At 40.9% G+C, this 22,853-nt stretch overlaps 1 protein-coding gene across 1 annotated transcript; it reads right to left on the bottom strand.

Moving 5' to 3' along the window:
* Window positions 1-362: 362 nt before the first annotated feature.
* LOC113062984 (phospholipase DDHD1-like) lies at window positions 363-21,974 on the bottom strand. Its single transcript, XM_026233105.1, has 13 exons — window positions 20,924-21,974; window positions 18,944-19,120; window positions 18,462-18,590; window positions 9,491-9,638; window positions 9,296-9,405; window positions 9,084-9,190; window positions 7,537-7,784; window positions 4,446-4,521; window positions 4,211-4,360; window positions 3,431-3,495; window positions 3,072-3,250; window positions 2,423-2,671; window positions 363-1,314 (listed from the first exon to the last, which is right to left on the bottom strand). The coding sequence occupies exons 1-13, from the start codon at window positions 21,654-21,656 to the stop codon at window positions 1,133-1,135; spliced, it is 2,553 nt and encodes an 850-aa protein (XP_026088890.1). The 5' UTR covers window positions 21,657-21,974; the 3' UTR covers window positions 363-1,132.
* Between the last annotated feature and the right edge of the window lie 879 nt (window positions 21,975-22,853).

Below are 22,853 nucleotides of genomic sequence, written 5' to 3'. Positions count from 1 at the left end.
CTTCTCTCATGACTCTGGAATGGAGAGCTATGGCAGATGAAAACATTTTTAGGGAATAATGACATAAATTTCAATCCGTTCTTCACATTAAATTCAGAGGACTTGAAATATTGTTGCTTTTATGAAACTTTGATGTTTTGTGTCATTTAATAAACTTAAAAGCTTCAGTTTCCAACATGGCTAGTATTGTTAATAAAAAATAAAAAAATAATAATAATAATAATAATAAATACAATAAATAAAAATGTTACTTAAAATAATCAATAACTAAAATAAAATATAAAAAGTAAACATTTTATTAGGCGACAACGTACTACAATAAACTAAAACTGAAATAAATAAAATTAATAAAAACTGTATAAACAAAACACACGCACACACACAATTAAATAAAACTTGAAATAAAATTAAAATGAAAACAAAAAAACAAATTCAAAATATTAATATAAACTAATAGCATATGAATTAAACTAAAATAATACTGATATTGACACGGAGAAAGAAAACTAGTACAGTTCTTCAAAATATCTCCTTTTGACGTAAGAAAAATCACAGGAATTTGGAACAACATAAGGTTGAATAAATAATAACAGAATTTATATTTTTGCCTGAATCACGTTTACTAATGGCTATTCTCTTCGAATTAACTACTCAACATTTGGCCACTTTCAGAAGTGAGACAGATCGTTTTATCATCTAAATAAAATAAACCTATAATATTTATGCTACATTTGTAAAATTCTTCAAAACCTTTTTTTTTAGGCAAGAAAACACAGCTAATGTACTTTTCAAAAAAACCCTTCTGAAGGCGAACCTCCAAGTCAGCAGATCTTTGTCAGTCATACAACCACAACACTGTCAATACACACCAGTCGATATGAAGCGACCGCCGCTTGGGGAATCATCAAAGCTGCAACAAGCAGGATCATAACCACCATCTATGTCATCGAGGTTAAGAACAGGCTTAATCGGAGGATGAAGTGGAGAGAGTTAGTCTCTTCCATGGATGTGCTTCTAAATGGAGGGAAAACAAGGCAAGGACAGGATCTCTGATGCACAGTGAACAAGGTCTGCTAAACTATATTAAGGGAGCGATCAAAGGTGATGCTGTGTCAGAGTTCACATGTGTTTGTTATGATTCAGGGTTGTCCTCTGGCAGGTCATTGGCTTCGTTTGGCCTGTACATGAATGTTAGCAGAAACAGAGCCACATCGTGGGAGCACCAATAGGCTGTGTGTGACGTCACCGCTGACCAGTAGCGGCTCTCCACCAGACCCTCCCTCAGCTCAAAGTCGATGCGTTTCTCAAGCTCCACTGCAAAACAGTCAAGGGAACAATGTCATTGGCACGGGTTTTGGAGGTCTGGAGGTTTGATTTTCACAAATCATTGAAGCTATTTCCCCCTCAGAATAAAAATGCATCTCCAAACTGTGTTTCTTGTGTTATCTAACAATTTGACTTTATGCCACACAAAGTAAATTTACACATTCCAAATTACATATTCATCACTCCCAATTGTGAATATGTATTGCAATGTGACTTCATATCTCACAACTGCTTTTCGTAGTTGCGACTTTAGGTCCCATACTTTATAGAGACTTTATATTTTCAAATTGTGAATTTATAACTTAAAATGCCTAGTACTTTTATATCTCACACTTGTGACTTTGTTTCTGATAATTGTGACTTTATATTTGACAGAGCAATTTTATATCTGCGACATGAATTCACATCTTGCACTTAAAATTTTGCAACTGTAACTTCGTTTTTCTTTATCTTTAAATAGTGGCTTTCTTTCTTTAAATTGCTAAATTATTTCTGGGAATTTAGATTTTATATGTTCAAATAATTAATTTAAAATGTGACCGTACCCCCAGACTGTGACTTTATATTGTTTCTGATAATTATGAATTTATACCCACAACATAATTGTATATCTCACGATTGTGACTCTTTTTCATAATTGCTAAATTATATCTTAAACTGTTTCTTCATATCTAGAAATTGCAACTTTGTTTTCTCTAATTTATTTAATCTAAATCAATAATTTTCTCGAATTTGTTTCTTGGAAGACTTTACATCTTCAAAAAATATATCTTAGGACATTTCCATATGTCTAAAATGCGACTTTAAACTTACGATTTTGCATCTTACAATGATATTTTATATCTTGCGATTCAACTTTATGTTATCTTACAATTACCCTTTTATTTTCTACTCAGATGTGAAAACAGGTTTCCATTATAATGAAGGATATAGTTATAAAAAAAAAAATATATATCTAGAAATATTTAGCAACACCAAATGAAAAAAGTACAAAAACTGACTGTTTCCAAACAGGTTTCCTAAACCAAAATACTGTACTAAGGACTGAGAAAATGACCAGGGTGAACTAGGACTGCTGTGTGCAGATGATGCTTACAGGACGAGTTATCCATAATGGTAGAGGCTGATTGTGACATGCTGGTGTCTCCTGTCTTCTCCTCAGTTTTCTCCTCGGTCTTCTCCTCCAGTATATCGTCTAACTCCAGAGGCCGACACTCTTCCCCTTTCTCACAAGCCCCGCCTTCAGAGTCTGATGGCTCCTCCTCCACACCACCCACCTGTCCACTAGAGCGGGAAAACCTGGAGAACAGGATACCGCCAATGCCTTTACCTATACTTGCCGCTCCTGTGGAAAAAACAAGTATGTACGGTTACTGTTAGAAACTAGGATTGCTTTGGCATACACATGTATATATTTAGATATTTATATCTGTTTATATCTGGTATTTTAGTTGTGGCCTATAACATGTATTATTGCTAAGGGCTTTTCCAAATCTCCAGTTGTTTCTGTGACACTTCCTAATTGCTTTCAATTGATCCAATGCTTTGCTAAGCTGTTTCTATTTATCGCTTTGCACACTAAAATCAAGAGCTATAAACTGCAGATACGCAGTTACTGAAGGCAGTCTGCCATTATGTCAGTATTTGGGAAGTGTAATCCTACTCCACCGCTCACTCTACATCCTGCTCGCCCTCCGAGTGTTTTATTATCCAGACGGCTTTAATGATCTCTCTCTCCATCTCACCCATTATGCTGGCCTTGCCCAGGCTGGTGAAAGACTCGCCGTAGTGTCTGCGGGGCTGCGGAGGGGAGGTGCAGGGGCTCGGAAGGCTCTCCGTATCGGACACAGAAGCACTTTCCTTTGACGGATTCAGTAGAGTGGGACGGATCTGGTCATACGGTGTGGGGCTGTTGGTGTTGTACCTAAAAAAAAAAAAAGCAATGGTTACATGAATGTAAAAAAATATATGCATTATACGTTATAGAAACAGACATTTATTTGCTTACAATATTTTCCTTTGCATATAATAATAATAATAAAAATGTATTTAACTCTTGGATTTCATTTTTCAATTTATTGAGCAAAGGCATTATTGTACTCACCAGTGAATTTGGACAGGTGATATATTGCTATAATGCTTCAGGATGAGAGGCTCCAACCTGTATGCCTAAAAGGAAGCCATTTGTCTTTATTTAGATTGTCATTTATGTTTCCTGATTGATATTCGGATATTCTATCTTTGATTACAATACTAACCGTACTGGACTATACTGAAGAAAAAAAACAAGTAAATTTCACAATTAATTGCAAAGAAATAATAAGAAACACATTAAATTAAATGTGACATTTTGACGTAAATAGACTGAAATAAGGGTGGGACAATGGAAGAACCTTTTTTTGGGATCCTTTGGGAGCATTTGAATTATTTAGAATTTAGGGACCAACAGAGCTAATTATAAACTTGATTACATGTATTTTAATGCTGTAATTCATTTATAAAAAATTTTTTTAATAAAGTGTTCAAAAGTGTTCCTGTAGCTCAATTAATAAGGCATTGCACTATCAAGCGCAAGGTTGGGGGTTCAATTCCCCGGAACACATGATAGCTAAAAATTGATAGCCTGAATGCATTGTAAGTTACTTTGGATAAAAGCGTCTGCTAAATGCATAAAATGTAATTTATAATACAATTATTTTATTGCAAGACTAGGTTTTTTTTCCCACTTGGCTCATAATAATATATATATATATATATATATATATATATATATATATATATATATATATACATATATATATATATATATATATATATATATGGCCCAGTAACAAAAGAAATCAAATCACGGGCTATATTTACATTGCAATCTAATCACACTCACTACGGGATCCGTGGGATGAAAGATGTTGAAAAGCCTCTGGCAGATGGATTTGGGGAGGAAGTGGTCCTGCGTTCTGTTGCTTCCAGGACGGACCCCTCGCAAAGCCAAAAACACAGCCAGAGGAGATCCCATGCAGAAGAAGTTCTCCACCTACGCATCACACGGTTTATTGAATAAGACTAACACAAACAGGAGGGCAAGTGGAGAGAGGAAGGGTAAAGTTATACTAACGTACCTTGAATTTCAGAGCGGGAAAGGGTCTTGAGGATGAGGTTTGTAAATGCCGAAGCGTATCTTCCAAATCCCTCATTCTATAAATGAAAAATTAAATTACATTTTTGGAGAAGAACACCACACAAACCAGATTTACAGTGGGATGATCTTGGTGGACTAGAGTGCAGACAAAACTAAAAACATTTAAATAATTAATGACTTTAAATGCACCGGAAACAACAAGAGAGCACTAAAGCAGCTGACAAACTAACAATTGTGTTCCTATTTTTAAGAGTATCAGACAACAGAAATCACAGTTAAATAAAACAACAACTAGTTATAACATTTTCTTTTGAAAACAAGAGTGGTGCTAGCCACGTAAAACTGATGACAACAATTCTGGGGAGATGGATGCTTGCCTGTGCGTTGTTATTCAGCTGCTCAGATGTTCTGAATGGCTGTTAACAAGTTTCTGTTTGGTTTCTAACGTGCTCTGAGTGGATGTTAGCATGTTGCTACACTGTTCTGAGTGGTTGTTAGTGTCTTGCTAGTCAGTGGATGTTTGCGTGTTTCTACATTGTTCTGAGTGGTTGTTAGTGTATTTTGCTAGTGTGTGGATGTTAGCGTGTTGCTACATTGTTCTGAGTGGTTGTTAGTGTCTTGCTAGTGTGTGGATGTTAGCGTGTCGTTACATTGTTCTGAGAGGTTGTTAGTGTCTTGCTAGTGTGTGGATGTTAGCGTGTCGTTACATTGTTCTGAGAGGTTGTTAGTGTCTTGCTAGTGTGTGGATGTTAGCGTGTCGTTACATTGTTCTGAGAGGTTGTTAGTGTCTTGCTAGTGTGTGGATGTTAGCTTGTCGCTACACTGTTCTGAGAGGTTGTTAGTGTCTTGCTAGTGTGTGGATGTTAGCGTGTTGCTGCACTGTTCTGAGAGGTTGTTAGTGTCTTGCTAGTGTGTGGATGTTAGCGTCTTGCTACATTGTTTTGAGATGTTGTTAGTATCTTGCTAGTGTGTGGATGTTAGCGTGTCGTTACATTGTTCTGAGAGGTTGTTAGTGTCTTGCTAGTGTGTGGATGTTAGCTTGTCGCTACACTGTTCTGAGTGGTTGTTTGTGTCTTGCTAGTGTGTGGATGTTAACGTGTTGCTACATTGTTCTGAGAGGTTATTAGTTTTCATGCTAGTGTGTGGATGTTAGCGTGTTGCTACATTGTTCTGAGAGGTTGTTATTGTTTAACTAGTGTGTGGATGTTAGCGTGTTGCTACACTGTTCTGAGTGGTTGTTAGTGTCTTGCTAGTGTCTGGATGTTAGCGTGTTGCTGCACTGTTCTGAGAGGTTGTTAGTGTCTTGCTAGTGTGTGGATGTTAGCGACTTGCTACATTGTTTTGAGATGTTGTTAGTATCTTGCTAGTGTGTGGATGTTAGCGTGTTGCTACATTGTTCTGAGTGGTTGTTAGTGTCTTGCTAGCGTGTTCTAGGTGATTGTTAACATGTTGCTAGTTCTGAGTGGTTATTGTTAGCATGTTGTTCTGCAATTGCTGGACTGTTCTGAGAAGTTGTGTCTTATGGATGTCAGCGTATTGCTATACGATTACTAGATGAATCTGAGTGGTTGTTAGTATGTTGCTATGCAGTTGCTACAGTTAAGGTGGCCATGTGTCCGGTTTCATGTCGGACAGTCTGGTTCTGAAATGTCTGCAATGTCTGTTTACTGATGCCGGCTTGAGTCAGACGCTCATTTGTTTTCCTTTTAAGATCTTCTCTTCCACGTCAGTCTCCGCTGCCGTTCATGAGAGTACCACAACATATGTGTGTGCGTTCCTCTGCTCGTAAACAATAGGCAGCTCATGTAGGTTATAGGTCAGAACGGCGGTTCCTGTGTCAGCAGCATCACACACATGCATCGTGGTACTCTCACGAATGAGCATTGAAGACTGACACTGAAGAGAAGAAATCGTTGAATAATTTTGGTTATATTTGTTGTCTTTAGCGTCATAAAATTACGGTTGAACCACTGATGTCACATCGACTATTTTAATGATGTCCTTACTACCTTGGCCTTGAATGTTTCAGTTCTGTTGCTGTCTATGGAAAGGTCAGAAAACTCTCAGATTTCATGAAACAATATCTTAATTTGTGTTCCGAAGATCAATGAAGGTCTTACATGTTTTGAACGACATGAGAGTGAGTAGTTCATGACAGAATTGTAATGTTTGGGTGAACTATCCCTTTAAGTGACTTAGACACAATATTGTCAGTATGGACCTTTTATATTTTTTATTTGGGCCAATCATTGCATCTCCAATCAACATGGTGGTGTTTCATTCCCGAATGATTCCGCATTTCTGAACAAATTGCGTGAGTGATTCAATAAGACATTCATAAAGACAGTTGTTAAATTCGAAACTCCATACTATACTACTTTTACTATTTTAGCATATCTTTCTATGGTACAACATGCAAAAGTAGTATACTAGTATGCGGTTCTGAACTCAGCAAGTCATGTGCTTTATTCCTGAATGAATCAGTTTTGAAAGAATCGGCTAAATAAGCGAATCAATTAATTCACTCATTGCGAATCAATTAACTCACTCACTCATGACTTTATGGCATCCTATGGTGGTTCGGTTTCAGAATTAAAATATCCTTTTATAGCACTAAATTGAGTGTTTTATATTGAATAAATTATTTATGCAACTGTAACTGCAGTGTCGAAGCATTCATGGCATCTCTGAGCTGCATTAAACAGAAAAATATCTAAATGCCACTTGAAATGCAGCTTCTGTGCCCCTTCTGCAGTGCATTTTGTGTGTTACTGATTTCATTTGATTGGTAATAGCATTTATTGAATAAAGATAGAAATTTGCATCAAATGAATATAATGCATACATTTAATAAGTTTAAAAATGCCCTTACAAAGAGTAAAAAATGTCCCTGGAAATCGATTTAATAAAAAATAATAATAATTTAATTCAAATGTATATTTCTTTATGACTGGCTAAGGAATATTTTTCAGTTTTTATCCTGGAAGAGTGTGATCTATGTAACTGCTTATCATTATTACATTCACTTAATATAATGGGAGTGTAGTGTGTAACTATAAATAGTTGTAAACCTTAAGCAGGTGTTTCGAAGATCTTCCAGTAGCTGATGCTCTTGTCTGCTAACATCAGCCTCCATAGCATCTGGCACCTCTTCGTGAACAAAGCGCACAGGGTCCCACCCGGTCATGATGTCAAAGGTGATGACACAGCCGAGCGAGTGGGAGACGATGGACACCTTTCCATTCTCTGCAAATTCTGGGTTGCGCTCACAAAAGAGCGTGTAGAGTCGGTTCAACTCTTTGGTTAATCCCCGGGTGATCTGAGGATGCAAGTGCAGTGAGCATGAAATGAACAAGTGTGACACTTTATTTGTGCACAAGGAAAGAGTAGGACAGAGTGAGCGTCAGTGTTCGAGTGGGGCATTCAGTCAAACTTTACATGAGAGAGACTGAGAATAGCTCTGCTAAAAAACCTAGTCAGCTGCCATGCTGTCTACGGCTTACATAGACAGCTGCCTTCTAAAGTAGCATGCATTCTGAATGGAACCTAGTAAGTGACAGATTTGGAACAATGAACATTGGTAGTGATGTAGTGAATAAACATGTGAAATGCATTGAGAATTCAGTAACTGATTTCAACTGAATGCTGCTAAGCTAAAAATAGCCTTATAAGCTGAAATACATAGCACAAACAAGTATTGGTTAAAATAATCTATTTTTATTAATAATAAGATACATTTATTTATACTTTCTGAACTTTATACCCAACATTTCTTGTCCACAAATCACAAAATACATGTACTTGAGATACTATAATATTAATGAAATAATAACCCAAATAATTGTAATCAAACAGAAAACATTTTCAAGATTATATTTCTCAACACACTTAAGAACACTATTAAAAAGTGCATTTTGTAATAATGTCAAATTAAAACTTTAAAGTACATTTTAAATCATTTTAACCCTTCGTTGTGCTTTAAATAATTTAAACTGTTTTGATATGTTGACTAAGTTGACCGATATTTATGTAAAGCATTGGAATTTAATTTTACTCTGTTATTCAGCATTACATTGAAAATTCATATATTTAACATGTAGTAAATCATTAAAGTCATCATTAAAATGTGATAATACACGTATATTTAATTACATGACACACAAGATTCAGAAATTATATTTAAGTACATTTGGCTGTACATTTTTACCATATTTGAAAGACATTTTAATATTACAAATAAAGATGTCAAATAAGTGCTCTATGGTTCATCTAATTGCTTTTACTTTTACATTTAAACTATATTCGTTTTTCAATTAATTGCAATGAACATGCAATTAAGTGTCTGGGAAAAATTACAGTCAGTTCACATTTAAATATATTTGTTTATAGTATTCTATATTCATAATAACTTTTTATAAGCAGTCGATTTTGGTCATAATATGGTATTTTAATAAGGCAGCATAATTCTGTATAATTTAAGTAGAGCCATTGCATAGGAAGCATAACCATCTTTGATGCTTTCAAAATGTTGTTTATGTACTAGATTTTGAAACATGTCTGGTTTATAAAGGGGTAGAAAGTTGAAAAATAATGAGAAAATGAAAGAAAAGTGTGTCACCTCATCCCTGTACAAAGGGCTCGTGTAGTACATGATGTCCATCGCACTGCTGTTCAGCATGTCTCTCAGACCTCGCACTTTGTCTGGAGTAATGGAGTCCACGGTGTCTGAAAAAGTAATCATCATCATTAATCAAATCTATCACTGATAATAGTTTTCAACCATTATGTGCTTTGTTTTTTTTTTGTTTGTTTTTTTTCCACAGGCATTACCTCCATCCAGGGCGAGTTTAGATCGCCATTCCACAGGAAGGAACTCAACGTGTTCATTTGTTCGGTCCGAAAAATGCTTCTCCTCCATCTTGCGGGCAGCATCACGCATCCTAACCATCCGTGAAATGCATTAGTTAGCTTCAGCTCTAGATGAGTGGCTTTGTGCAGATTCAGCGGTGTGATTGGTGGACTCACATGCTTGTATTTCTAATAATGCGCCCCTGATCCATCTTCTGGCCAATCCCATGTACCACAAAGACTATGTGCGTTGTTTCAGGAGGCGTGTCCTCTAGAGCCGCCTCCTCCACGTAACCTCGATGGAGGCGGGTCCCGCTGCTGGACGCTAACCAGTCATGAAGGAAGAAACTTAGCTTTATTTTATCTTTGGCTTTAACAGTGACTGCTAGTGAAAAAGCTTAAAGGTATTGACTGTGTATTGTAGTGTACTTTAAGTCATGTATGACATACAGGTTTTAATAAAAATGACATTTAAGTATATGTAACCAGGTCAAAAAGTTACAAAAGTTATCACTGGACTGATTAGTAAAAGCTTGATGTTAAGGGACTCAGCATGTATCACACTGTAGCATGTTCCATCCAATACGCTAGCCCTTTAAGAAATGTGAATGTGTGACGTTCTGGAAGTGTCGCGAGATTCGCCTGTAAACAGCGCGTTTTCATAACGTGTTTTGAATGCTGCTCATGCGGTGGAGCGTCGAAGCCATAAAACTCCGTATTATTATCAATATAATGAGAGAGATGCACATATAGTGATTGGAAAGCCTTCTTTAATATTTTGTTCATGCGGATGGCTGTGTATTGTGCTGAGTGACCGTGATTTCTGTCGAGACACGTACCCATGTGACGAAATCAGATCGACAATAGATCTCGAAGCGTAAGTGTTGAACTATCATCAATGCCAGTTTATTATTGAGATAATTTTGTTGTGCATGATGTGATTTGAACATTAAGTGATTAGTGGTCATCCTTGATCGATTATAGAGGGGAGAAGAGAGCTCTGTAGGCCTTCTGTTTCCTCAGGCCGAGTGTGAAGCAACAGAGTGAGTGTTATTAATTAATCCATTCTAAAAATTGTTTAATACTCATGCATACGTGTGTTTTTTTGTAACCAGTAGATTGTTACAGTTGTTCTGGTGTCGTGTTTTCCAAATGTTAAGAACCAGTGTTGTATTGTGTCTATTACTGTCCACAGAGGGGAAATTGAGTTCATCATTGGCTGTGAAAGCGTGTACAATGCTATGGTGATGCTATGATGATGAACAGTAAGTTTGAATTAGTTGACGTTTAAAGTGTACAAGTGTTAATTTACTGTGATTTGAGATTGAGTGAATATTAGCCAGTGTAATGTATTAATGTTACTGGGAAATGTGGCTTCTAATTTCATTTTTATGCATGTTATGTTACATAAGCAGCCTTATTTGATCTTCTATGCATGCTGACAAATCTTGTAACACTCTGTGTATTTGTTTTTCAGTATAAGAGTCCACTATCGTTGTCTATGTTGGTTATATTCATGTAATTGACCTGTTAATGTGGTGACTGAGAACAAAGAGACAAGAGAGTTTGATGTAAAGAAAAAATAACATCTTTATTGATTTCAACCACTGTAACAAGCCTTACTGTGTAACACCCTTAAGATTTGCATAATTAACGCTGCACTGTTAAGTGCAGTCTGGAATAAACGATCCCCTTAAAAAAAAATTAATTCCTGTGTCCGGTGTAGTCACTAACACTCACACCGGGCCACAGAGAATTTTGGTACCAGGAGTGGGGTTCCATTGCTAATTTTGGGGTGACAGTCAGGTGGATAAGGAGAAACATAGACAACGGTAGTGGTGAAGAGGGGTCGAGTTAGCGGTGCCAAGGAGGTTGACGACGTGAAGTGGGACGTGCCTGGAGAGCCTGCGGTGAAGCACGGGACCAGCTTTCAGGAACGCAGGAGGGTGTTCACTTCGACGCTGAGATCGTTGACAAAGGCGACCGCAGAAAATAGCCCCTTCAGGTTAATCCGCTGTGACTGTGTTTTGTGACTGTGTGCCATTCGAGGTAGAGACATTGTAAGAGCATGGACCAGGACGATGATGTGCCAGCGGCTCAGGCTGGAGCCAGCCGTGATATGGACAATGCTGAGGCTGTGGGTCATGATGATCTAGGTAATCCAGTGGCAGAATTGCAGTCACAAATTTTGGAGCTAGGTCGAAGACACGACCAAGTCATGTCAACCCTTGCTAATATGAGTAATGTTGCCACTAGATCTTATGTTTACATTCCAAGGGAACGTCAACTTATGCCATTCAGTGGTGATCATGTTAAAGATGGTCAGTCTGTAGATGAGTTCATTGATGAGGTTGAACGTGTAATTCGGGTAAGGGGTTTGAACGTTGATGACCAAGTTGATTTCATACTTTCACATTTAAGAGGTTCAGCCTTAGATGAAGTTAAGCTGTGTATGGGTGGGGAGACCAAGCAACCCAGTGATCTGTTTTCATATTTGCGGGGGGCATTTAGAGAGAAACGTACTACACCACAGTTGTTACATGCTTTTTATGCACGCAGACAGCTAGAGGGAGAAGACTTCCGTGACTTTTCTCATGCTCTCTCTCAGCTTCTTAATTCTGCTCTCCAACAGTCCCATTACGCTGTGTCTGATTCCCAGCTGGCTTTAAGAGATCAGTTCATCGAAGGCATAAGAGATGCAACTCTGCGTAGAGAGCTGCGCAAGCTGGTCAGAGAAAAGCCTCAGTCCACCCTGTTTGATGTCCGTGAAGAGGCCATGATGTGGGTTGTGGAGGACAGACCCCGTGGTGCTAATGTGGCCAGGAGTCGAAATATCGTGAGTACATGTTCTGGGGAGATGTCAGAACATTTAAATCCCGCCAGTGCTGCACAAAGTGACATGGCTTCAGCTTTGCAAGAGGTAGTAAAAGTTATCACGCAGCAGGGTAAAGCTATTGGAGAACTCACTAATGCAGTTCGTGAACTTGCTGTACAAAAGGGTGGTCCCAGTGGTAGCCAGAGTGGAAAGCCAAAGTTCAAGCCCAAGTATACAGATGACGGCCAACCCATCTGTTTAAGATGTGAAGGGGTGGGACATGTAGCTAGGCAGTGTCCTGTACCACGTAGTTCCAAAGACCAGTCCACTGCCACCACAAGTTCTGCGTTACAGGGAAACGGGGTCCCTCCGTTGCTGTGAGCCGAGCAATGCGGGGAAAACCAGAAGGCTCGAGATGTAGCAAGTTAACAAAAGAACGGTTCTTAGAGCGTGCAGTTGGCAAGTGCCCTGAAGTTGATATTCACATTGATGGTGTTCCAGTTAGATGTCTTCTGGACACGGGAAGTAATGTGAGTACCCTAACAGAAAGCTTCTTCAGGGAAAACCTCCACGGAGAAGACAAGGACCTTCACTGCACCTCTAAGTGGCTAAGAATAACTGCAGCGAACAAGCTACCCCTGCCGTACCTGGGGTATGTTGAATTGGACATCCAAGTGATGGGGCTTACTATACCTGAGTGTGGGTTTCTGATAGTCCGTGATGGGGATTCTTCAGAGCCAGATTTAACTCCCCCTGGTATCATTGGCATGAATATCACCCATAGATGCAGAGAGTTAGCACTGACTGAGTTTGACACCACTTTAGGAGGAAAGCTGGAGTCTGTGTGGAGGGAAGCCTTCACTCGCGTACAGGAAGTTGAACTAGGAAAAACTATGTCAACAGCCAGAGTTGGTGGTAAGGGCAAAGTCCATGTACCAGCATCCTCTGTAGCCACAGTTTATGCCAGAGTAAACAAGAAAGCCACTGACACCAATGGTTGGCTGTTGCTGGAACCAGGAACCACCCCATTACCAGGTGGCTTGATCCCTATGCCCACCTTAGTGTCATCCAGAAGTCGAGTGTTTCCAGTTCAAGTGGTCAACTTCTCCCAAGAAGATGTTTGGCTGCCCCCTAAAGTTCGGCTTGGGATACTTACCCTCTGTCAGTGTATTGAGAGTGACGCCTGTGAGGCGAGATTCCAGCGCATCTCTGCCGAACATAGAGAAGTGGGAATTGATCAGAAAGATAAAGCAGAGTCTGATGCTGACCTGAGTAACCTGTTAAGTAGACTGCATATGGGAGGTAATCCAGAAGAGCAAGCAATGCTCGGTGCATTAATTTTGAAGTATGCAGATGTGTTTGCTGTCCATGATGAGGACCTGGGATATACAGACCGAGTGAAGCATGAAATCCACTTGACAGATGATACTCCTGTAGCTCAGCCATATCGCAGGATACCACCGACCCAGTTTGAAGAGGTCAAAGAGCATATCTCAGGTTTACTCCGGAAGGGTGTCATCCAGGAAAGCTCGAGTTCCTATGCTTCACCCATTGTTCTGGTGCGCAAGGCTGATGGAAGTCTCAGGCTGTGCGTGGATTATAGGAAACTAAACTCCAAAACCAACCGGGATGCTTTTCCATTGCCGCGCATCGATGAGAGCTTGGATGCACTGGGCGGAGCACAAGTTTTCTCGACAATAGACCTTGCTAGCGGTTACCATCAAGTTGCAGTCCATGAAAAGGACAGACATAAGACAGCCTTCACCACGCCGTTTGGCCTCTATGAATACCATCGGATGCCTTTCGGGCTATGCAATGCGCCCGCCACGTTCCAGCGGCTCATGCAGGGCGTAATGAGTGACTTTGTGTTCCAAATTGTGCTTATCTACTTGGATGACTTGTTGGTGTACTCGTCCACCTTTCACGAACATCTTGTGCGACTTGAAACTGTGTTTAGAAGGTTGAAGGAAACTGGGCTGAAGATTAAAATAGATAAGTGTCATTTCCTGCAGCCGGAAGTGAGATTCCTGGGCCATCAAGTTTCATCCCAAGGCGTGAGTACAGACCCTGATAAGATAAGTGCAGTTCGGGAGTGGCCAGTCCCCGGCACTCTCAAGGAACTCAGATCGTTCTTGGGGTTTTGTAGCTATTACAGGAGATTCATCGAAAGTTTCTCCCAGATAGCCGGGCCGTTGCATGATGTAGTGAATGCGTGCCTTAGGGAGACAAGTCACGTCAAGGCAGCTCAACTGTATAAGAGTTCCTGGACTTCTCAGTGTCAGACGGCATTCGAACGTCTCAAAGACAAGCTTACCAGTGCACCAACGCTGGGGTATGCTGATTTCACTCTTCCCTTTGTGATTGAGACTGATGCGAGCAACCTTGGGTTAGGAGCAGTCTTGTACCAGCATCAAAAGGGTAAGAAGACAGTCATCGCTTATGCCAGTAGGAGGTTGAGAGGGGCTGAGAGAAATGATAAAAACTACAGTAGCATGAAGCTGGAACTGTTAGCTCTTAAGTGGTCGGTCACTGAAAAGTTCCGAAGTTATCTGCTGGGGTCCAAATTCACCATCATAACGGACAACAACCCCCTCTGCCACCTCGGGACTGCCAAGTTGGGAGCCATTGAACAACGCTGGGCTGCTCAACTCGCTGTGTTTGATTTCGATGTCAAGTACCGCCCTGGACGATGCAACACTGCTGCTGACGCCCTTTCCAGGATACCAGGATCCGATGAACCAGACTTTGAAAGTGAAGATGCAGAGTATGATGGCTGTGTGGCAATCTGTAACTCCCTCAGGACAGGAACAGCTCTGGGACCAGACCTCGTAGCAGTAGGAGTTGAGGGTGGCAAAGTCTGGCAGTTAAAGGCATCTTTGGCAGGAGAAGAGGATGTTGGGTGTGAGAATACCCCCACTTTGCCAGGATATTCAAAGTCAGAACTTCGTCAGTTTCAGGAGTCTGATCCAACTCTCAGTGTGTTCAAGAAGTTCTGGAGCCGTCAAAGGAAACCTACCAAGCAAGAGAAGTTAGGTTTGTCCAGGTCTGTGCGTTCTTTGCTGAAACAATGGCCAAAGATCAGAGAGAAGGATGGTCTCTTATACCGTGTTATCGATGACGTCCACACTGGAGAATGTCACCAGATGTTGTTACCCACCTGTCTGATAGAACAAGTCCTGAAGAACGTTCACGATCAGATGGGCCATCAGGGTATAGAGAGGACATTAGCCCTGGTGAGACAGAGATGTTTCTGGGGAGGAATGTATGAGGAGGTGGAAAGGTGGGTGAAGCGATGTCAGCGCTGCGTGTTAGCAAAGATGCCGCAACCCAAGATCAAGGCGCCTTGGGCTTCATTCTTGGCTTCCCGGCCACTGGAGGTTGTAGCAGTCGACTTTACAATCCTGGAACCAGCCACGGATGGGCGAGAAAATGTTCTAGTGGTGACTGATGTGTTCACAAAGTTCAGTCAAGCATTTCCCACACGGGACCAAAAGGCTGAGACCACTGCCAAAATGCTCCTCAGAGAATGGTTCCTGAAATATGGAGTGCCGCAGCGTCTGCATTCTGATCAGGGCAGAAATTTTGAAAGCGCTGTGATTGCGGAACTCTGCAAGTTGTACGGAGTTAAGAAAACTCGGACGACACCACATCACCCCCAGGGCAATCCTCAATGTGAGAGGTTCAATAGAACCCTTCATGACCTTCTGAAGTCTCTCCCACCCGAAAAGAAGCGCAAGTGGCCAGAACATTTATCAGAGCTGGTCTATGCATATAATGTGACGCCACACTCATCCACAGGGTACTCACCGTACTATCTGTTATTTGGGGTTCAGCCGCATCTGCCAGTTGATGCTCTGTTGGGCCAAGAGCCTATAACGGATGACAAACTTGATTGGTTAAAAGTACACCAGGAACGTCTCCGAGATGCCCATGTTCGAGCAAAGGAATATGCAGAAAGGAAGGCTGTGGAAAGAGCAATTCAGCATGAGGAGAAAGTATATTGCCCCACGGTAGAGATTGGACAACATGTGTACCTGCGACACCGACCACCAGGAAGAAACAAAATTCAGGATGCATGGTCTTCCACCGTTTACAGAGTGGTAGAGGTTCAGGGGACCACATACACTGTGGAGTCTGTCGAAGGGGATATGGTAAAAAGAGTGCACAGATCCAACCTCAGGCCCTGCAATAGTCCAGTCCCAGTGCCCATTCCAAGGCGTCGGAAGTCCCTTGTGCTGGAGGTACCTACCTCACCTGCAGAGTCAGAAATCCCCTCATTGGAGACAGAGTGCGTTCTGGTGGAGGAAGTTCTGTGTCCTGGGGAGAAACTGACGTTAGTCTCAACTTCGGAGTCTGCAAAACAGCCCGTTCCTCAGCTCGGAGACTATCTCAATGATCAGGAAGAGGAATCTGGTATGAGCGGTGACTGGTCAGGACCAGCGAGTCATGAGACACATGATGATAACCTGGAAGTGACGCCAGTATTTCGGGAGCCAGAAACCGAAAGTGTCCGCTTACCTGCTGAGAATCCAGCGATGAGACCGGTGCCTACCCCTAGAAAGAAAAGAGAAGAGTGTGTTAAGCCAGAAGTGCCTTATCCTGCTGTGCGTAAAACACCTAGAACAACTGCAGGAGTGCATAGTAACCCAAACCGATTACCCAAGTCTACATGTAATGCAGTGTCTTTTAGTCCTGATGTGCTCTCCCAGGTGCTAGCTGGCATGGTCCTCTATACCACAGGGAAGCTTCAAGGGGGACAAGATGATTAGGGTTGGTAGTCACCGGGGACGTCGACTATCAGCAGGGGAGAGTGTAACCAGGTCAAAAAGTTACAAAAGTTATCACTGGACTGATTAGTAAAAGCTTGATGTTAAGGGACTCAGCATGTATCACACTGTAGCATGTTCCATCCAATACGCTAGCCCTTTAAGAAATGTGAATGTGTGACGTTCTGGAAGTGTCGCGAGATTCGCCTGTAAACAGCGCGTTTTCATAACGTGTTTTGAATGCTGCTCATGCGGTGGAGCGTCGAAGCCATAAAACTCCGTATTATTATCAATATAATGAGAGAGATGCACATATAGTGATTGGAAAGCCTTCTTTAATATTTTGTTCATGCGGATGGCTGTGTATTGTGCTGAGTGACCGTGATTTCTGTCGAGACACGTACCCATGTGACGAAATCAGATCGACAATAGATCTCGAAGCGTAAGTGTTGAACTATCATCAATGCCAGTTTATTATTGAGATAATTTTGTTGTGCATGATGTGATTTGAACATTAAGTGATTAGTGGTCATCCTTGATCGATTATAGAGGGGAGAAGAGAGCTCTGTAGGCCTTCTGTTTCCTCAGGCCGAGTGTGAAGCAACAGAGTGAGTGTTATTAATTAATCCATTCTAAAAATTGTTTAATACTCATGCATACGTGTGTTTTTTTGTAACCAGTAGATTGTTACAGTTGTTCTGGTGTCGTGTTTTCCAAATGTTAAGAACCAGTGTTGTATTGTGTCTATTACTGTCCACAGAGGGGAAATTGAGTTCATCATTGGCTGTGAAAGCGTGTACAATGCTATGGTGATGCTATGATGATGAACAGTAAGTTTGAATTAGTTGACGTTTAAAGTGTACAAGTGTTAATTTACTGTGATTTGAGATTGAGTGAATATTAGCCAGTGTAATGTATTAATGTTACTGGGAAATGTGGCTTCTAATTTCATTTTTATGCATGTTATGTTACATAAGCAGCCTTATTTGATCTTCTATGCATGCTGACAAATCTTGTAACACTCTGTGTATTTGTTTTTCAGTATAAGAGTCCACTATCGTTGTCTATGTTGGTTATATTCATGTAATTGACCTGTTAATGTGGTGACTGAGAACAAAGAGACAAGAGAGTTTGATGTAAAGAAAAAATAACATCTTTATTGATTTCAACCACTGTAACAAGCCTTACTGTGTAACACCCTTAAGATTTGCATAATTAACGCTGCACTGTTAAGTGCAGTCTGGAATAAACGATCCCCTTAAAAAAAAATTAATTCCTGTGTCCGGTGTAGTCACTAACACTCACACCGGGCCACATATAATTTAGTTTAACATCAGTGCATGTCAGAAATAGTAAGAGTAGTATGCCATCATGTTATTTCGAGTTCAGCCATGGATTGGCCATTTATAAAAAAAAAAAAAAAAAAAAATGATGAATGTGTCCTGCCCAAACTTCCAGTTTCAACAGAAAATACAAAACTTATGATAAAGCACTACACTCATGTTACGTGGTCTTTAAATGAGCAACACCATTGAGAGTGTACTTATTAATCGAGATTGTTACAGACCTTTGGAGAATCCCAGTTTCTGAGTAACAGTCCGTGCGATCTTTGAAGTGGTAGCGTCGCTGTAAAGGTACACTTCATCCACGCTGTGCCAATCCACGTGGCTCCGGCTCAGTTTCAGACTGTGAATGGCTGAGTGAATTAAGAGCAGAAGTCAAACAGGTCTGATACAAATTACCTGACTGGTAAGTAATGCCTAACCGGCTCAGTTCATTTCAATTAAGGGTCTTTTTGACTATTTGCAAACACAAGTGACAGTCAATAGCCCTTCTGCTGTGTACATGTCAGCAGTGTTTATTCTAGTTCAGTTGTGTGTCATATGAGACAAACAGGATGTCTGGGTTGAGTTGTGGTTCATTCATGACCGTGCCTCTTGAACAGATGAATTAAGTGTCAATGTTAAGTCGGCCTTTTTTTGTGTGTGTGCTTGACATCTATAATAAAGCTGCCGAACTCTGAGTCCTATTCGTAGCTTGGTTCATTACCATCTTTGGTGTCCACTGTAATGGGCACCACTTCCGTGTCAAAGGTGTCTTTCATCTGCTGGCCTCGGAAACGGGCGAGATGCTCCAGTTCAATGAGGTCACTGTCCTCTTCCTCCAGGGGCAGCCAGGTCCCATCCGTGAACCACTGGCCTCTCATGACCGGGATGTGGTCCTGTTCTGTAAATGCAAGCAGTATGAAGATCATTTGCTCATCCTCATGTTGTTCCAAACCTGCATTAGTTTCTTTCTTCTGATGAACACAAAATGTTTCGAAAAACGCTGGCAACCAAACAGTTGCTGGTGGCCATATTTTCTCAATATTATGGAAGTTGAAAAAACTAGAAAGCTGTTTGGTTACCAACATTCTTCAAATATCTTATTTTGTGTTCAACATGATGACAAAAAGATGAAGTCGTGGCCTAGTGGCTAGAGAGTTTGACTCCTAACCCTAAGGTTGTGGGTTCAAGTCTTGGGCTGGCAATAAACCCCAAACTGCTCCCCAGCGCCACAGCATAAATGATGCCCTCTGCTCTGGGTGTGTGTGCACTGTGGATGGGTTAAATGCAGAGCACGAATTCTGAGTATGGGTCATCATACTTGGCTGTATGTCACTTAACTTCAAAATTTTACATTTTGGGTGAATTCTCCCTTTAAGGTGCGGCCAAATTAGCAAAATATTGCGGACAAAAAATGGCCCATTGTCTGTTATCAATAACGATTTCACAACTCAGAAGTCAATTAAAATCTGGCAGCTTTCTGTGGGTCACCTGTGAGTGTGACCAACTTAAACGTCCCTTGCCTTTCGCCTTGATGCGATATATCTGATTGTGCGGATTCCTATTGAAATGACTGGATTTCGCCCACAAAAAATTGCTGAACAACCATAAATCAAAAAAAAAAAAGAAAAAAGAAATATGCCCTAATTATTCATCATTACGAACACCAAAGGAGAAGTTGCACTATAATGCTTGATTAGTAAAGTAGCCGAAAGGACTAGTGCAATACATGTAAGGAACAGAACAGACCATAACGTAGCCTGTTGTTATTCGTTCAAAGCCACATTCAAACTTGCCATCAAATCAGGTTGAATGACTTTCAGGACATTCAAGGTCAGGTTTGTATAATGAGCTCACTGAGATTTAAAGGGATACTCCACCGCAAAATGAAAATGTTGTCATTAATCACTTACCCCCATGTCGTTCCAAACCTGTAAAAGCTTTGTTCATCTTCGGAACACAATTTAAGATATTTTGGATGAATACGGGGAGGCTTGTGTGACTGTCCCATAGACTTCCAATTAAATAACATTGTCAAGGTCCAGGAAAGTATGAAAGGCATAGTCAGAATAGTCCATCTGCCATCAGTGCTTCAACCGATAACATTATGAAGCGACGGCAATACTTGTTTTTTTTTTCTGTGTCAGCCGTGCCACAAGGACATGTTTTTTTACGTGTATTCACGCTTCGGTTTGAAAGAAAACAGTGCATCTGATACAGAAGAGCGTACAGCTCAGATTTGTCAAAATGGCACTACGCTGATTTAGAGAGAAACAGGAGAGGATTTTTTGAATAAAGTCATTATTTTTGTTTTCTTCATGTTCCATCGCTTCATAACGTTACGGTTGAACCACTGATGGCAGATCGACCATTCTGACGATGCTTATCATACTTTGACAGTGTAATTTATTTGGCAGTCTGTGGGACAGTCACAAGCATCCTGGTTTTCATCCAAAATATCTTTTTTATACAGGTTTGGAACGTCATGGGGGTAAGTGATTAAATTGTCATTTTACGTTGGAGTATTCCTTTAAGAGTTATGGCAGTGATGTTCAGACTACTTTTAGTATACCTTCTGGTGCTTTTGGAGCTTGACAGCCTCAGGTAACTGTATAATATCGTTGTACGTGTAAGAGCAGTATGAGCATTCTGCAAAACATCTACTTTTGTTTTCCAGATAATCTTTGATTGTACAGATACTCACGGTTCCAGTATACAGGATAACAGTCCTTCTTTTTGATGTCCACCTCGTAGAGTCCTCCACGGACGCACACTGCATCCACATTGATGCTCTCTGAATCCAGCTCCGTCTCTTCCGTGGAGCCTCCAGCCTCCGCGCTCTCGGGTACCGACTGTCTCCGGACCTCCGGTGCTTCGCATCCTGACGGTGACTCGAATAAATCCTCTGCCTCTTCACCCGCATCCCTCCGCCTGACCTCGGTCGGATTAAGTTCGCAGAATTTGCGATACGCCAACTCGATTTTCAGAGAATCGTGTCCAACAAACGGTTTCCAGGTCCTCTTGTCCTCTTTGTAGAACCAGCGCACCTCCTCGGGTCCGAGCTCCGTGACAACTTCCCCGCGGTGCCGCGAGCTGTTGGAGCGGCTGCGCTTTTTCGTGACGACGTTCCCGTCACTTTCGGTGTAGTTCGGGTCTACGGGGATGTCGAGATAATTTGAGTCCGGGTCAGAACCAAGACGGCCGTGATAGGCGGCGAAGCCCTCGTCCACCAGGCCGAGCACCAGTCCTCGTGGGCCTCGGGGCAGCGGCAGATGTCCGTCTATGCCCGACTGCACCGCGTCCATCCCGGCGAGTATCGCGTCGCCCGTAGGTTCGACAAAGCAGGACGCGCACGCATCCTCCATCCTCCCCCATTCATCGACACTTCCCCTGCTTTGCGAACAACTCAACGACGTTTTGTCCTGACAAGCGCTCATAGCCGCTTTCTAGAAAACAGCGAACGGAGCGATTTCAGCCCCGGTCAGCTGATTATAATAACAACAAATCTAACGATGCTAAAACCTCTCCTTCCCCCGGCGCGACCGGAGCCGCCAGCATCTGTACGGACGCGTCAGTCACACACCCTGGACTTTAACTCCATTAAATAATGTCGAATTAAATCGGACGATCCTCTACTTAGAGGGCGAACACCCCAACCTGTTCACTTTCCATTATATGCCGCCTATTTCGCCCCGTGAAGCCCCTCTTGCTCTGAAACAGCGTAATGAATCTTTCTGTTGAGTCGGATCTTTTTCAAAGGATTGGTTCAACCGGTTCACAAAATCAGTCCGAACGAGTCGCTTACGACTGAATCGATTCGAGTGGTTCTCGAATCCATATCCCAACTCGTTGTCTAGAAACTTCTGTGAAATATGTTGTTTTAGAAATATCACGTGTTATTTCTGTCATATAAATGACTGTTTATATGGCTGACGTCAGAGCCGTATAATATTCAACGGCTCTGGCTGACAATATGAGTAGCATTAGGATGCCATGCAAAGTCTATTCTAAATAACTTTTAATGCTTTTTTTTTTTTTTGTAAGCTTAATGAAAAATGACAGTAAACAACCTCACAACTAATCGCCGTGTTCGTCATAAAACGTAATATGCTTTTAAAAGCATAAATATAATATAAACTACTTTCTGTAGTATGAAGCCACGTTGGCATCTATTTTGGAATTGAGAGATACAGAAATAGAGAAAGTTACCAATGAAGATATTCACTGTTCACTTTTATGGGACAATGTTCTTTTTGGCTTGAATATGTATAAGAGGGTGGAAGGTGCAATTATTGATTTTCTTATATTCGTGACCAAATTTTCATAAATGGAAGTTTGCTTATTAAAAAGGAATGAAACTCCTTTATGGTGTTGTTTTCTTAGGCTGTACATAGACATAGACTCGTTTTGTGACCTTTACAAAGTATTTATTAGATTTATTTTACACCCTATTGTACTATTCTATTTTTTAAAGCATTATATACAATAATATAATAACATTTTGCTCCGCTTTAGTGTAATGTCCAGTATCTTTGTTTGAACGAAGGTGCATTTTTAATTGTAAAAAATGACGTAAACAAAACAGAATAATTTTTCATCGGTTCATTGAAGCGATTTGTTTGAAAGAGCCGAAT

The sequence above is a fragment of the Carassius auratus genome, chromosome 45 (genome assembly GCF_003368295.1).
Source record: "Carassius auratus strain Wakin chromosome 45, ASM336829v1, whole genome shotgun sequence".
NCBI lineage: Eukaryota > Metazoa > Chordata > Actinopteri > Cypriniformes > Cyprinidae > Carassius > Carassius auratus.
This window is presented reverse-complemented; position numbering and strand designations above follow the sequence as displayed.

What these genes read in the sequence shown, in the direction of transcription:
- LOC113062984 (XM_026233105.1), bottom strand. Translation starts at nt 21,656, where the DNA reads ATGAGCGCTTGTCAGGACAAAACGTCGTTGAGTTGTTCGCAAAGCAGG. An exon ending in TCACCTGTCCAAATTCACTG is followed by an intron (nt 3,251 to 3,430) that starts GTGAGTACAATA and finishes TTTTTTTTTTAG; the next exon opens with GTACAACACCAACAGCCCCA. An exon ending in GGGCAAGGCCAGCATAATGG is followed by an intron (nt 2,672 to 3,071) that starts GTGAGATGGAGA and finishes TTTTTTCCACAG; the next exon opens with GAGCGGCAAGTATAGGTAAA.